General features: G+C 39.2%; 1 protein-coding gene across 4 annotated transcripts in view; it reads right to left on the minus strand.

Moving 5' to 3' along the window:
• The window catches only part of LOC133107905 (protein CEPU-1-like), a 298,151-nt gene that overhangs the window by 72,439 nt on the left and 212,383 nt on the right, over nucleotides 1-13,329 (minus strand). For all 4 annotated transcript variants that reach the window (XM_061217197.1, XM_061217196.1, XM_061217194.1 and 1 more), the window contains exon 2: nucleotides 12,792-12,882. In XM_061217197.1, coding sequence (XP_061073181.1) covers nucleotides 12,792-12,882 — 91 coding nt within the window. The remainder of the gene's footprint in view (nucleotides 1-12,791; nucleotides 12,883-13,329) is intronic.

Below are 13,329 nucleotides of genomic sequence, written 5' to 3' on the forward strand. Positions count from 1 at the left end.
CAGTTCTGCAGACAGAAATGCCTTGTTAATGACAGATGTCAGAGGAGAATGGCCAGACTGGACAAAGCTGACAGGAAGGTGACAGTAACTCAAATAACCACATATTACAACAGTGGTATGCAGAAGAGCATCTCTGAACACACAACACAACATAACTCTAAGTGGATAGGTTACAGCAGTAGAAGTGTAAAAAATGAATCTAATAAATACCGAATAAAGTGAGTGAGTGTATATATACATGTAAAAGAGATATCATACAGTCTGTTTGAACAATCGTGCTTCCATTCTTTATTCACTATAAAACTACTTTATCCTGATTCTTCCACTCTTTCAGAGTGGTTGAATCACGTAGCTCTCTTCAATCGCTCCGATATTAATAGTATAGAACAGCATCCTTACCAAGTAGCACTCTTTCAGATTTGCCTGTCAGAGATAAGGAGTAATGTGGGAGGCTACAATTCAGGCATCAATTGTTGAGTAATTCCGCGCCTGGGCAAAACAGCAGGGTAGCCCTGAATACTTCCCTTTGTTAAATTGGCCAATTCCCCCGCCAAACTGCACTGCAAATGCAACATGAAGATAAGGTGACCTCAAAGAGAAAAAAGTGACGCACAGATATACAATTTCCGAGATAGCATGGCCCCTGTGCTCAGTATAATTTAATTTCAGTTTTGATTACAATGTACAGACATTTTCATATTCAGAGCATCGCTTTTATTTTTTTCTTCCCTTAGCATTGCTTTGACTGCTGCCCCAGTCCACTGTATCTCTGCGTGTAGTCTTACAATCCACCCACTGAGTTCAAGCACTGATTAAAATATTGAAACCAGCCAAATCAATGCCTTCTGGATATATAATAACATACCATACTTTTTAAAGGGGGGGGGGGGGGGGGTAAATTATGTCACTTATCAGGAACATTTACACAGAGAAATGTGTGTCTGAGGTGAAAGTGTGTGGTGAAGCCAATGTTTAGCTGATGGTTTCTGGATGGGAGATTTATACAGCATACAGACTACTACAAGAGCAGGACAAGGTCATATATAAACTGTTCACTTATGGATGGCAGATGAATATGGATGGCAGAAAAGAAATACTCTAAATCACGGGCTGATTGTTAGTATGTTGACATGGCCAGAATGTGATGTTTAAGATATCGTGACTTTTGAATTGATTGTTAATGTGCATGATAATTAACCTGAAACAAGGACACTGCATTTACATAATTATGTAAACCACCTCAGATGTACTGTACAGGGAGAATATGACTTGTGGCTTTCTTGTTTTTTTGGGATCTTTTATAGAAATCTACTGAGAAATGTCTCTCTATGGGTGAATATTCATCATTTGATATGCAGAGAGGCACAAGAGAAATCAATGAATGAATAGAAGAGATAACATTGTCTCTGTGATTACGGAAAACCTGTATCATACATTTTTTAAAATTTGCTTTAAATACTGCATCCTAATGGAATTGGCACCATATAATGGAGACATTTCCTCAAACCCTGAGTGATGTTGTTATTTGGCTGCCAACTAAGTGGCGTCATCTGACCATTGTTGATTTGTTTGCTGCTATTGCTGTCCTCTCCTCACCTTACTATTTGGTCACCTGTCAGGAAGACGGTGCCTATGGGTGCACTGGCAAGCCGTCTGCTAGACTACTAGATAATGATTGGCAAAAGCCGAAAAAGGCAGGAAATTCACAGAAGCACCGAGAACATTATCTTGACCTACGAACTGACAAGGTTTCCAACACACAATGCATTAATATCTGCTATGGGTACTGTAACTATGGTGGTCTACTTCAAACAACATGTGAGTAATGCACTGGGCAGGCTGCTGAGGATTCAATCAAATATTCTCTTTCAATCAACAACGAAATAGATTATTTTCAGAGGTACGCAGGAGTTGAAGAATTTCTAGAAACCAATTTTGTATTTTGTTGCTATATCTACTAAAATGTACCAATTATGTGTCTTGTTACTTTCTAGTAATTAATGCTCTGTAAGAGAATGTAAAAGATTTGCCACCCGCCATGTATGTTCCACTGTGGGAAGCACTGCTGAAGATGGGCGAAGTGAGGTTTCAGTGAAGATCAGAGCGTATCTTCGTGCTAAAGTCTGCCCTCTGTTTCCCGCCGATGGACTCGTGCTTGGCGGGCATCGCCACTTCACCTCTCGGCCATCACCGGAGCTGAGATACGCCTGGCTCCGGCCTGTCATACAGGGCCTTCATTGCAGCAGTGGTGGAGAAGATCTCCAGAACCTCCACTCGATGGAAGTCGCCTCGTCGGTCGTCAGCAAGGAGGGCTCTGGTTATGCCAGATAGCTCTCCAACAAGACATTTATTCTGAACGATTTCTTCATTTCCTGTGGTTTGGACTTTCAATTTCTGACAGAGACATGGCTCAATGTTGGTGAGTTGAGCCCACTTTCTGAACTTTCTCCAACTGACTGTCTATTCTATTTTTTCTACTCCCCCAGGACCGCTGGCAGGGGTGGAGGACTATATGTGATATTCAGGAATCGTTTGTTGTCTGTTCTAGTTTTGAAGTGCAACTAATGAAACTGGAACTGTCAAATCCGGTGCAATGTGCCCTTGTATAGACAACAACTAAATCAAACAAGCTATTTCATTTTTATTCATTTTATTAATATTTCTTTCTCAGATTTCAAGATCCGAATTCTAATCCTCACTGATTTTAATGCCCCTCTCAGCCCTTGGTTAAAGAGTTTTTCCAGCTGGTTGACTCGTTCAAACTTGTTCAGTCGGTTAATGGCCCAACAGCACCAGCAGGGTCACACACTTGATCTTGTGTTTTCTTTGGGCCTTCCCATTTGTAATGTTGCCATTTGCGATGCTTGTATCTCTGATCATAAACCCATTATTTTTTATGTAAATATGCCTTGATTAGCTCCTTAGCCTGTCGTTCCAGTTCACTGCACTCAGTATTGTAACCCTTCAACTGCCAAGCAGTCCTCAGATGAATACATAGCGGCTTCTGTCGCCCGCACATTTGAGACTCCCCTTTTGCTTATGAGTACAGAGGAGTTGGTTAATTCATTCAATGCCACCTGCTTAATTATTCTTGACTCCGTAGCCCCTCTTAAAATCAAACAACGTAAATCTCAAACTCAGCCCTGGCTAAATGATTCTACCAGAGCCCTTAGGTGGGATTGTAGAAAAGCCTCGCCCTTGGTTCTGTTGTGGAGAAATACAATATCTCTTTCCAGATAATATTCAGCTTTACCTCCCTTTAAAAGCAAACGACAAGTGTTTACTTCAGAACTTGTACGATTGTCTTGCTGACAGGAAAGACTGGAGATTAAATATGTTCTCCAGCTAAATGAAAGTAAGACGGAGGTGATGTTCGGTTCGCCTGACTATAGCCTCTATCCCACTCTACTAGATCCCATGCTAAAAACCTGGGTGTCATTTTTCATTCCGCCCTTACATTTGACAAACATTTACATTCTGTAGATAAAACCAGCTTTTTTCAACTCCGAGCCATAGCCAAAGCCAAGCCCTTCCTTTCATTTCACAACTTGGAAATAGTTATTCATGCATTTATATCATCTTGCCTTGACTACTGTAATACCGCAATGAGATTACAGAGGATGCACCGAGACTGTAGAACAAACTGCCTCTCTCCGTCAGCCACGCCTGTCTGCACCATCCATATGCACCTTCAAATCCCAGCTCAAATCTCACTTCTTTCCCTTGCTTTTAATTCCACATGATAACTGTCTTTGTTGATGTTTTTGTTGTATCTTAGTGTATTATTATTGCAGTCCTTTGTATTTTGTTCACTTTTTACTGTTCTTTTTTACATATACAATAATTAGAAACTGTACAGCACGTAGGTTGACGGTAGTCATTTTAAATGTGCTTTATAAATAAATGTGACTTGACTCGACCTAACTTTCCTCAGGAATCTACTCCACTTTAACATTCAACTTCACAGACAGGACAGCTCTAGCTTTCAAATTCATAATCCATTATTTTTCCTTCACACCATTCAGTTATCAACTGCAACACAAGCACTTTTGATTTACAAGGCCTTTGCTGCTGCCACTTGAGTCAGACATTGCACAGAAACAAGCCATCGTACAGAAATGACTTAGTGCCCGAACTGACAGGTTCTTTACAGCAGTTGCTGGATCCACCTCATATTTTTCTCTGCCTTTTTTTAGCTTCTTTACTTTTAATCTCAATGTAAGTCGCACACAATTGTAAGTTATGTCACTTTTCTAATAACTGTATCCTACAAGCTATTGATGTACCATGGAAACAGTTCTTAAAATGAAAGGTTGATATGAAGTAACATTTTCCTGATGCAGATGTGTGCGCACACACTCTTTTAAGTGGCTATGTGGATGTAAGGCAGGAACATGGAAGATGCCAGCTTTATGCAAAATATAATACAAAAATGATTCAACTATAGTTTTTTAGAGACAATGAAGTCTATGCATTACGTGCTTGCCCAACCCAAAGCTTACAGTGTACTATTGCTATTAGTATACTACACCGCTGAGCATTTTGACTCATTTGCTAAGAAAAATATGGAAGTTAAGGACAGGTGTTATTTCAAAACAGGCCTGAGCCTCATCGAGAATGGCATAAATTTCCATTCAGCAGTTTTCTGTTAGAATGTATGTGTGCTGTTCTGGGGAAGTTTCACTCAGTAGGCTATTCGAACCCAAGCCAGAATGCAAGCAGCAGGCTCAAATGGCCTTGTACTTTGATCCATAACACATAATGCCATAATGCCTGAATACTAACGTAAATCTTTGCCCAAATATCTGTGCTGTGGATAAGTGGTTGTATTTTATCCAGACCGCTGTGCTTAAGTCTTGGTAGCAGAGTTAGTCGATGTTCGTTTCCAAGAAGGAGGCCAACAGTTATTTATTGCTTTGCTGGTATTTATAATTTGACCTATTTGCCTTATTCTATATCTGTGTACATTGCCTTGGAATGGGGTCCCAACAGCTTCTACCATGTGTTTTACTTTGCCAATATGACTACACAAGCTAAGGCTACAGCATTAATGTACAGTAGGCCTTAATATGAGCATTACATTTGCTAGCAGCCTCAAATGTGTCCACACCTTTGTGTATCTGTAATAGCAGAAAAAAAGCCATGCTTTATTAGAGAAGATAAAGAGAAGGAGAGGAAGCATTGGAAGAATAACGCCACAATGTGTGTTTGTATTCACTTATAGATTTTTTGGATGAACCATTTTTTTATGACGTACATCAGTAACTCAGCATTCATTTTGGCTGTTGCACAAACATTATCTTCTGTTGTGCAATTTGTCAGACAGCTGTTGTATGTATCAATAACTACTCCATGTACTGCCAAAATAATGCTCTTATACAGCAGAAAACAGAAACATCAGGAAAAACGTACTTATTAATATTAGTATTGATTTTAGCATTAGAAAGGAAATCCATTGTTGGGTTAAACCATGTTCTCTGAAATGAATAGACTTTCAGCACATAACAGCCTAGTGCCATGTAACATCTTGGTACAAAATAAAATATGGGATTTATTCCAGAATTGAAAGAACAGCACTATTTGATTGACATATTTGTAATCATTGCAGTTTTTTTGTCAAAACTGGGTTCAGTAAAATCAATTTTATCTTTTCAAAGAAAGAGAATATCATGTACGGTATTGTTTTTCAAAGAAAACAAATATAATATTCAGCAACAAATTGAAAAATGATATAGGAATCCACAGGGAAATAGAAAAGAATAGGTTGTATCATATATCACCACCTAATTAAATAAAAACACAATACATTTAAAAATCTTTTGGAATTGTTGTACTTTAAAGTGTCAAATATAAAACAAACTCGGAACTTTCCGTAAGTACCTTAACAAGATAAAGAGCTTGCATGATGAGTGCATGATGTCATCTTTAATAATACCATTGAATATTTGACAATCAACATGCACACTAAATTTGAGTTTCAAACCTAATGCCAGGTCAGCCATTCAGCTAAGCACTCACCTAAAATAAGAATCTGCACAATCCACCAATGGGCTCTGGATTTGGAGAAATGTATTTGATATATAAGTATATAAGTATACGATATATACTTCAGTGTGAACTTTGAATTATGAGCCAATGTATCTTCAGACCCATTCCAATTATACTGCAGAAGTTTATGATTTAACTGTACCGCATTTACTCAGATTTACTACTTGTACATTTAGATATAGAGTTATGCAGAAATGTAAAAACACGCTATGCCAAAATCAAGCTATCCTATTTCAAAATCATGGGCAGGTTCATCAGAATCCTTCTGGTTGCAGCCTAATAAATGTCTGCATAGATTTATTTATAATGTATTTACTGTGCTCCCATTTCCGTATTACTTATATACTGTCGGCCTGAATTCAATTACATTTTGCCCGTAATTTTAACTTGCATTTAAATGGCTGTATAAGCAGATTTGTAAGTATGCAAATGGAAATGTACAAGTAATAGGTATGATGTTTCATGCTTATCTGCACTCTCATCCCAAATTCATATAGCAGAAATTATATACGCTTAATATGACTGGACATTCAATATTTCTAAAAAATAAACAATCGTGGAGTGCATAACTAATATAGTTTGAGCCTGTCTTACAGTAGACAAATGGTAAAGAAAAATGTTACACTTCTTCCAGTAGAAAGAGGTTCCTTCAGATCACCTTGAATATATCTTATCCATACGTACAACACTGTGCACTTTGCAAAACACAAAATAAACCCCGGGGAAAAAAAATAAACTTAATGAAAATGTCTACATTAGCGAAGCATAATTATAAAGCACCCATGCTCCAGTGACTATCTCTTGTCTGTGCAGATAATTATTAAATCTGTAACTAAGCAATTAGGTATTTGGTAATTGTTCATTAAGGAAAGCCTGCCCACACCCAACAGTAGCGAGAGCACTGTACATAACTCATGCCTGATGGCTCATGGCATTCGGGCCTGTGTTGGTTCAGTGCTTGGACTGGAGACCTTGCGAAACTCATTGGAAGTGCTGTTCATAGGCTAAAAGAGGGCTGTCTACCCCTACTGACCCACAACAAACTATTTTGGAAAAGGCCAGAGTTCGGTTGTCATTAAAATCCCACGACTCTGACTGATGAGGGCTTGGGCCTCCCGGGCGTCTTGGCACAATCACAGTTTGGCTGTTAATCCAGACATCTAATCATCCCTGGTTTGTCTTTCCAGTCCATCCCTCTCCACCACCTGTGTGGTGCTTAAGCACAATCTGTTACAAATGTAAGCATACAGTGTGTGTGTATGTGTATGTGTGTGTGTGCGCGCGTGTGTGTGTGTGTGTATGTGTGTGTGTGTGTGTGTGTATGTGTATGTGTGTGTGTGTGTGTGCGTGTGTGTGTGTGTGTATGTGTCTGTGTGTGTCTGTGAGTGTGTCTGTGTGTGTATCTGTGCGTGTCTGTATGTGTCTGTGTGTGTCTGTGAGTGTGTCTGTGTGTGTATCTGTGCGTGTCTGTGTGTGTGTCTATGCATGTGCATGTTTGTATATGAAACAGATTAGTAACAACACAAACATACAGCGTGTATGTGTGTGTGTGAGTGTGTGTGTGTGTGTGTGCGTCTGTGCATGGTTGTGTGTGCGCGTGTGTGTGTGCCCGTGCATTTATGCAACAGATGAGAAAGAAACTGTTTAAATGCTACACATTTTTTCCCATGAATGACTAAAGACATTGTGCAGAAATGTTCACTGACCCTCTGTCTCTTTTAATAGAACTGGGCACCACCAAAGAAAAAAATTGATAAAAGTCCAGTGTTTCTCAGTTTTACAAATCCTTTCATTGAGGTCAAAAATCCATTATGATATTGAATAGCAACAGATATTACTCATATCCAGCAAATCAGATTAATAGCTAAGCAAATTTTTTGCTCTCATAATTCTGAGAAAAATATTCCATGCATTCCTTCAACATTCTTATGAAAATGCATAAGGCGTCTAAGTGTTCATTTAAGCGGTGTTGTGAAATGACATAGCTCCCTTGGTCTCCTGCAATTTTAAAGTTTTAGCCCAAGGGCCATTGCAGAGAATTTGGTTAGCCCAATTAACTTGGAACGCCTGTCATAATGTTATTTTAAATGCGTGGCTGCTGAAAACAGAAAAGGTGTGTAACGTTTCACATATTACTGAAGTCCAAACTAGAACGAGTAGAACGAGTCAATCTGGCATTCTCGAGATGATATGGGATTTGTTGTTATTGTTGTTGTTGGTAAGGCAGGCAAAACACAATCCCTCTACACCCAAAAACTAACAAACTGGCCAAAATTTTAATTTGTATGGAATGATAAACCTGCTAAAATTATAATGACAACATATTACATGAATGGCATTTGGCAGATGCTCTTATCCAGAGCCATGTACAGTTGATTAGACTAAGCAGGAGACAATCCTTCCCTGGAGAAATGCAGGGTTAAGGGCTTTGCTCAAGGGCCCAACGGCTGTGTGGCTGTGCAGATCTTATTGTGGCTACACCGGGATTAGAACCACCGACCTTGCATGTCCCAGTCATCTACCTTAACCACTACGCTACAGGCCCCCAGACCACATAACTGAATGTGTTTTTGTGTGTTATTGTATATGTATTGTATATGTAATAACTAAATTGACAAAAGTAAAAAACAAAATAAATAATAAATAAATCTTACAGACGGCAGCTGTTTCTAATGAAAGAATAAAATCAGAACGGAGACGGAGGTGATTTCCATCACTCTTTGTGCGTTGCGCTGCCTTTCCCGATTATTAGCAGTCCAAACGCGTAGCCCTAAATCATGACTGAGCACAAACAAAGAATTACAATAACCCTACAGCAGATTGAATCGAAGATTAATTTATTATGAACTAAGTCAACCTTGTTTTGGTTTAAAATTGGATCATCAAGCCCCTGAGAGATATGTTATCAGCGGTAATGAATTATTAGACTCTCTACCGCTCACACTAAAACTTTCTGACCTGGTACAGCTGAGCCTGGGGCATCACTGATCAAGGCCTGAGATTATTGATCAGTAGCAGGGCGGATGCTCACAATATGAAACAAATCACTCTACAAGCTGAGAATCTGAGTCATTGAATGCTCACCCGAGTTCAAATTGTATACAGCTTTTCCAGATCAGTGTCACCAAATAAAGAAATATATAAATCAATCAGATGATCAATCTTCCAACGGAATGAAATTCAATTCAATTACAAATGATTAGACCCCATTTGACTCATCACATCATGACAGAATAAAATAATAGATTAATAAAACATTGACGCTGTGACAGTGTTTTCAAATGTTGACAATTCAGCAAACTCCAATATAACTGTCAACTTTTGAGTACACAAAATAACTCACTACCTGTATTATTTATTCACAATTTATGTTGTTTTGGCTCTGTCAACTTTAATGTAAGGGCATATACAGTCAGTTTATTGGGTAGACCACTTTATTAGGTAGACCTGTACACCTTATGCAGGTGTTAATGCAAATATATAATTAGCCAATCATGTGGTAACAAACTAAATACATAACAGCATGCAGACATGGTCAAGCTGTTTTTCAGACCAAATGTCAGAATGGGGAAGAAATGTTATTTTGACTACAGAATGGTTATTGGTGCAAGGCAGGGTGGTTTGAGTATCTCTGAAACTGCTCATCTCCTGGGGTTTTTACACACAACAGTCTCTAGAGTTTGCAGAGAATGAAGCAAAAAAACATCCAGTTAGCAGCAGTTCTGCAGGAAAAAATACGCTGTTAAAGAGAGTGGTCAGAGGAAAAGGGCCAAACTGGTCGAAGCTGACAGGAAGGTGACAGTAACGTAAATAACCACGCAATACAACATTGGCATGCGGAAGAACATCTCTGAACACACAACACGTCAAACCTCTAAGTGGATAGGCTACAGCTGCAGGAGACCAAAAAGTTTAAAAAACAAGTCTAATAAATACCTAATAAAGTGCTCAGTGGGTGCACAACCATATCTGTTGATCTGTGCAGGAATCAGCCATTTGTATACATGGACCCCATAGTTTCAGGGAACTATAACATTTGGGACAATTGGCTTCCCATGTGTTTCTGATTGGTCAGTTCCATTGCTTCTTAAGAAAATCTTTCAGTATCTAGCCTTGAGTAGGCTGCAATTGCCTTTGGAGTCTGTAATCGCTGTTTGTCAACATGAGGACCAGAGTTGTGATAACTGTCACTATGAGGCATTATGAAGATAATTAAAACTAATTGTTTAAATGAAATGAAGGCAACATTAACAAACTGACAAAAAGTAACAAATTATGTTCTTAGACATTAGTATACAGAGGCACATGAGGACACTGTAGTCACCTTACACTAAGAAACAGGTACAGACAGCATTAGCAAAGCTTCCTCTGAAGTCCCGCATCACACAATCTTAATGACCACTTAGCATTTTCATTCAGCCTCTCACCAACCAGATGGTCAAATATATAGCTTAATCAAATCTCTCAGGTATGCAAATCAGAGTGCTGCTGTCATGATTAAATAATCATACTTTGCCTGGACTCTTTGAGAGTACATTCTCAGAAATATAGGTAGGATAAGAGCCTTATCGCTGGGGTGGTAACCTACAGGAACATCCGGCCAGCAATATAATATTTCATTTGCACCTTTTTTGCTCTGGAAATGTACTCAATTGTACCCAAAGAGAGAATTACCGTACTTTCAGACTATATTTTGGAAATGTGATCCGTGAAGAACAAAAAAGTACCTCCACTGTCACTTTACTGCATTTCTGAGAGTGTATACGAAACATGCATGTTTATATAGTGCCGCTGGTGAAATTCATTTCCGTGCTCTTTGACTTTTTCCCTTCAGCACTTACAAAGATCAGCCACATTTGAAATTCCATGGTAACAGATTATGCTAACCCCTGGTCCCGAACAGTGTGCCCTGCAGCACTAGCATGGCTCTTATTCGTAGAGGCTGCACCAGCTACACATACAATGCCATGCCTAAGTTCATAAAAGTATTCAACAGAACCTAAAGAAAAATGTGCCTACATTACAAATGCATACGTGGTACAACTGCCTGTAGCGTAGTGTAGGGACGGCCTGTAGTGTAGTGGTTAAGGTAAATGACTGCGTAGTGGTTAAGGTACATGACTGGGACACGGAAGGCTGGTGGTTCTAATCCCGGTGTAGCCACAATAAGATCCGCACAGCCGTTGGGCCCTTAACCCTGCATTGCTCCAGGGGAGGATTGTCTCCTGCTTAGTCTAATCAACTGTATGTCGCTCTGGATAAGAGCGTCTGCCAAATGCCAATAATGTAATGCAATGTAACTGCCTGGTCAGGCCATGTCTGTCACTGCTTGTTATAACATGTTCAGACAGCTCGCAGAATGGCAGGTGCACTGCCACCATTTGGTTTGCACTCACGGTCATTATTGACTGCCATGGCTATTTGTAGCAACAATTACCACAGCCATTCAGCTGGGACAATCCTCTTTTGCCCAAGGCAAGATTTAAGCCCAAGGAGTATATTAAACAAGACATTCATAAATCATACATCAATTAGTTTTCATAAGTTTCAAGTTTTATGTCCTGTCACATCATGACAGAATAAAATAATACTGTGTTTTAAAATCTCTCATTAGGCCAGGTTGCGAGTAAAGGAGGAGTAAATTAAAACATCTACTCCTTAAATTATGAATGTCTGAGTCACATTGAAAATTCGACTTGAAAACCATGTACCATTACCATTGGACATGTATAACCATGTACCGTTACCATTGGACATGTATAACCATGTACCGTTACCATTGGACATGTATCACCATGTACCGTTACCATTGGACATGTATAACCATGTACCGTTACCATTGCACACATTGCCGCATACTCTGTGGTAGATTTGAGAAGACCTCTACCAGGAATTGCATGTTTTACAGCATCTGCATTATTTGACTGGCATTCGGCAGACTCGTATCCCGAGTAACTTACAATGCACACACAGCCATAAAGATCATGGAACATCCGCAGTAATTCCCTAGGGGTGCTAAAGTAGGCTATAGACCCGAGGGAGCAAGTACAAGTAGACTTCGAGAACAAGTTGTGAACTACCCCAATGAACATGAACAATGAGCAAATAACCATAGGCTCTGAAGAACAAAAGAAGCTACCGCTAATCTGGTTTTGAGGCGAGTTAAAATCATGCCAACAATTTGCCTTCGAAGATGGCACACGTCTCTTCTGTTCTGACCGCTGTGAGAAGTTTAATTCACCACCAATGGGCAAGAATCAAAGACACTAGAAGTGACCGATGCAATTGTATATATATATATATATATATATATATATATATATATTTTTTTTTTTTTTTTTTTAAGTATTATATTAGAATATTTTTAGTCACAAACGAAAATTCGCAGCAAACTCTAACAACATCCCGTTAATTGTTTTTATATCCTATATTGCCGACTAAAGAAAAAAAACTTCCAGTAAAGTTGGTAAATATGGCATTGACAGTGAAACAATATGCAGCTAATGACCGTTCAGCTCTACCAATACTACCAGAGAGGCATGATGCACTTAAGGAAGTACTACTGTAGTAAAAAGCAATGAGTTAACGCCCCGTCAGAAAATAGCCTACTTCTTTGAATACTGAAAATAGCCTAATACATTAGTTTCAATTGGAATCAATGGGAAAACGCGATAAACAAACAAACAAACAAAAAACAAATTATCACAATCACCATGTTGCCAATGTGATCACCCACGGCTTACCTGAGAATAACCGATTCACCTTGCCTGACGGTGATGTTGTCCATCATTGTGTTGTCAGGTTGAGAATCCCATTGGCTGCGCACTGGTAATCCTGCGGGCAGAACGAACAGCAGTCTCAGCCACAAAACCACCGTGCGTTTCCAAGACATGGCAAACACGCGGTCAATATCCGTCTTCAATGTATAACCGTTCCAAAGTTCCGGGCAATTCCTTTATCTTAGTACAGAAGAGGAAATCACACTGTTATGTATATGATGTTGCTGGTCTTTTATTTACTAAGCTAATGTGAAAAAGAAAAAGAAAAGAAAATATATTGTTATGATCTGATGACCGCTTCTGTCTGTGTTTATAAAGTTTAAATTGTCACTTCCATTTGTCCTGCGCAAGTGCTGCGCTCAGAAACTGCGACATTCCCGTCCATTGGAGCCCATTTCTTTGAAGTCAACGTGCCCTCTTTCTTCCTTCTGTTCCCCGGGGTCCAATACGCTATAATAAAATATGTTCTACTGCATGTAATCTTAGAGATGCATTAACACAC

This window comes from Conger conger, chromosome 13 (genome assembly GCF_963514075.1).
Source record: "Conger conger chromosome 13, fConCon1.1, whole genome shotgun sequence".
NCBI classification, from domain to species: domain Eukaryota; kingdom Metazoa; phylum Chordata; class Actinopteri; order Anguilliformes; family Congridae; genus Conger; species Conger conger.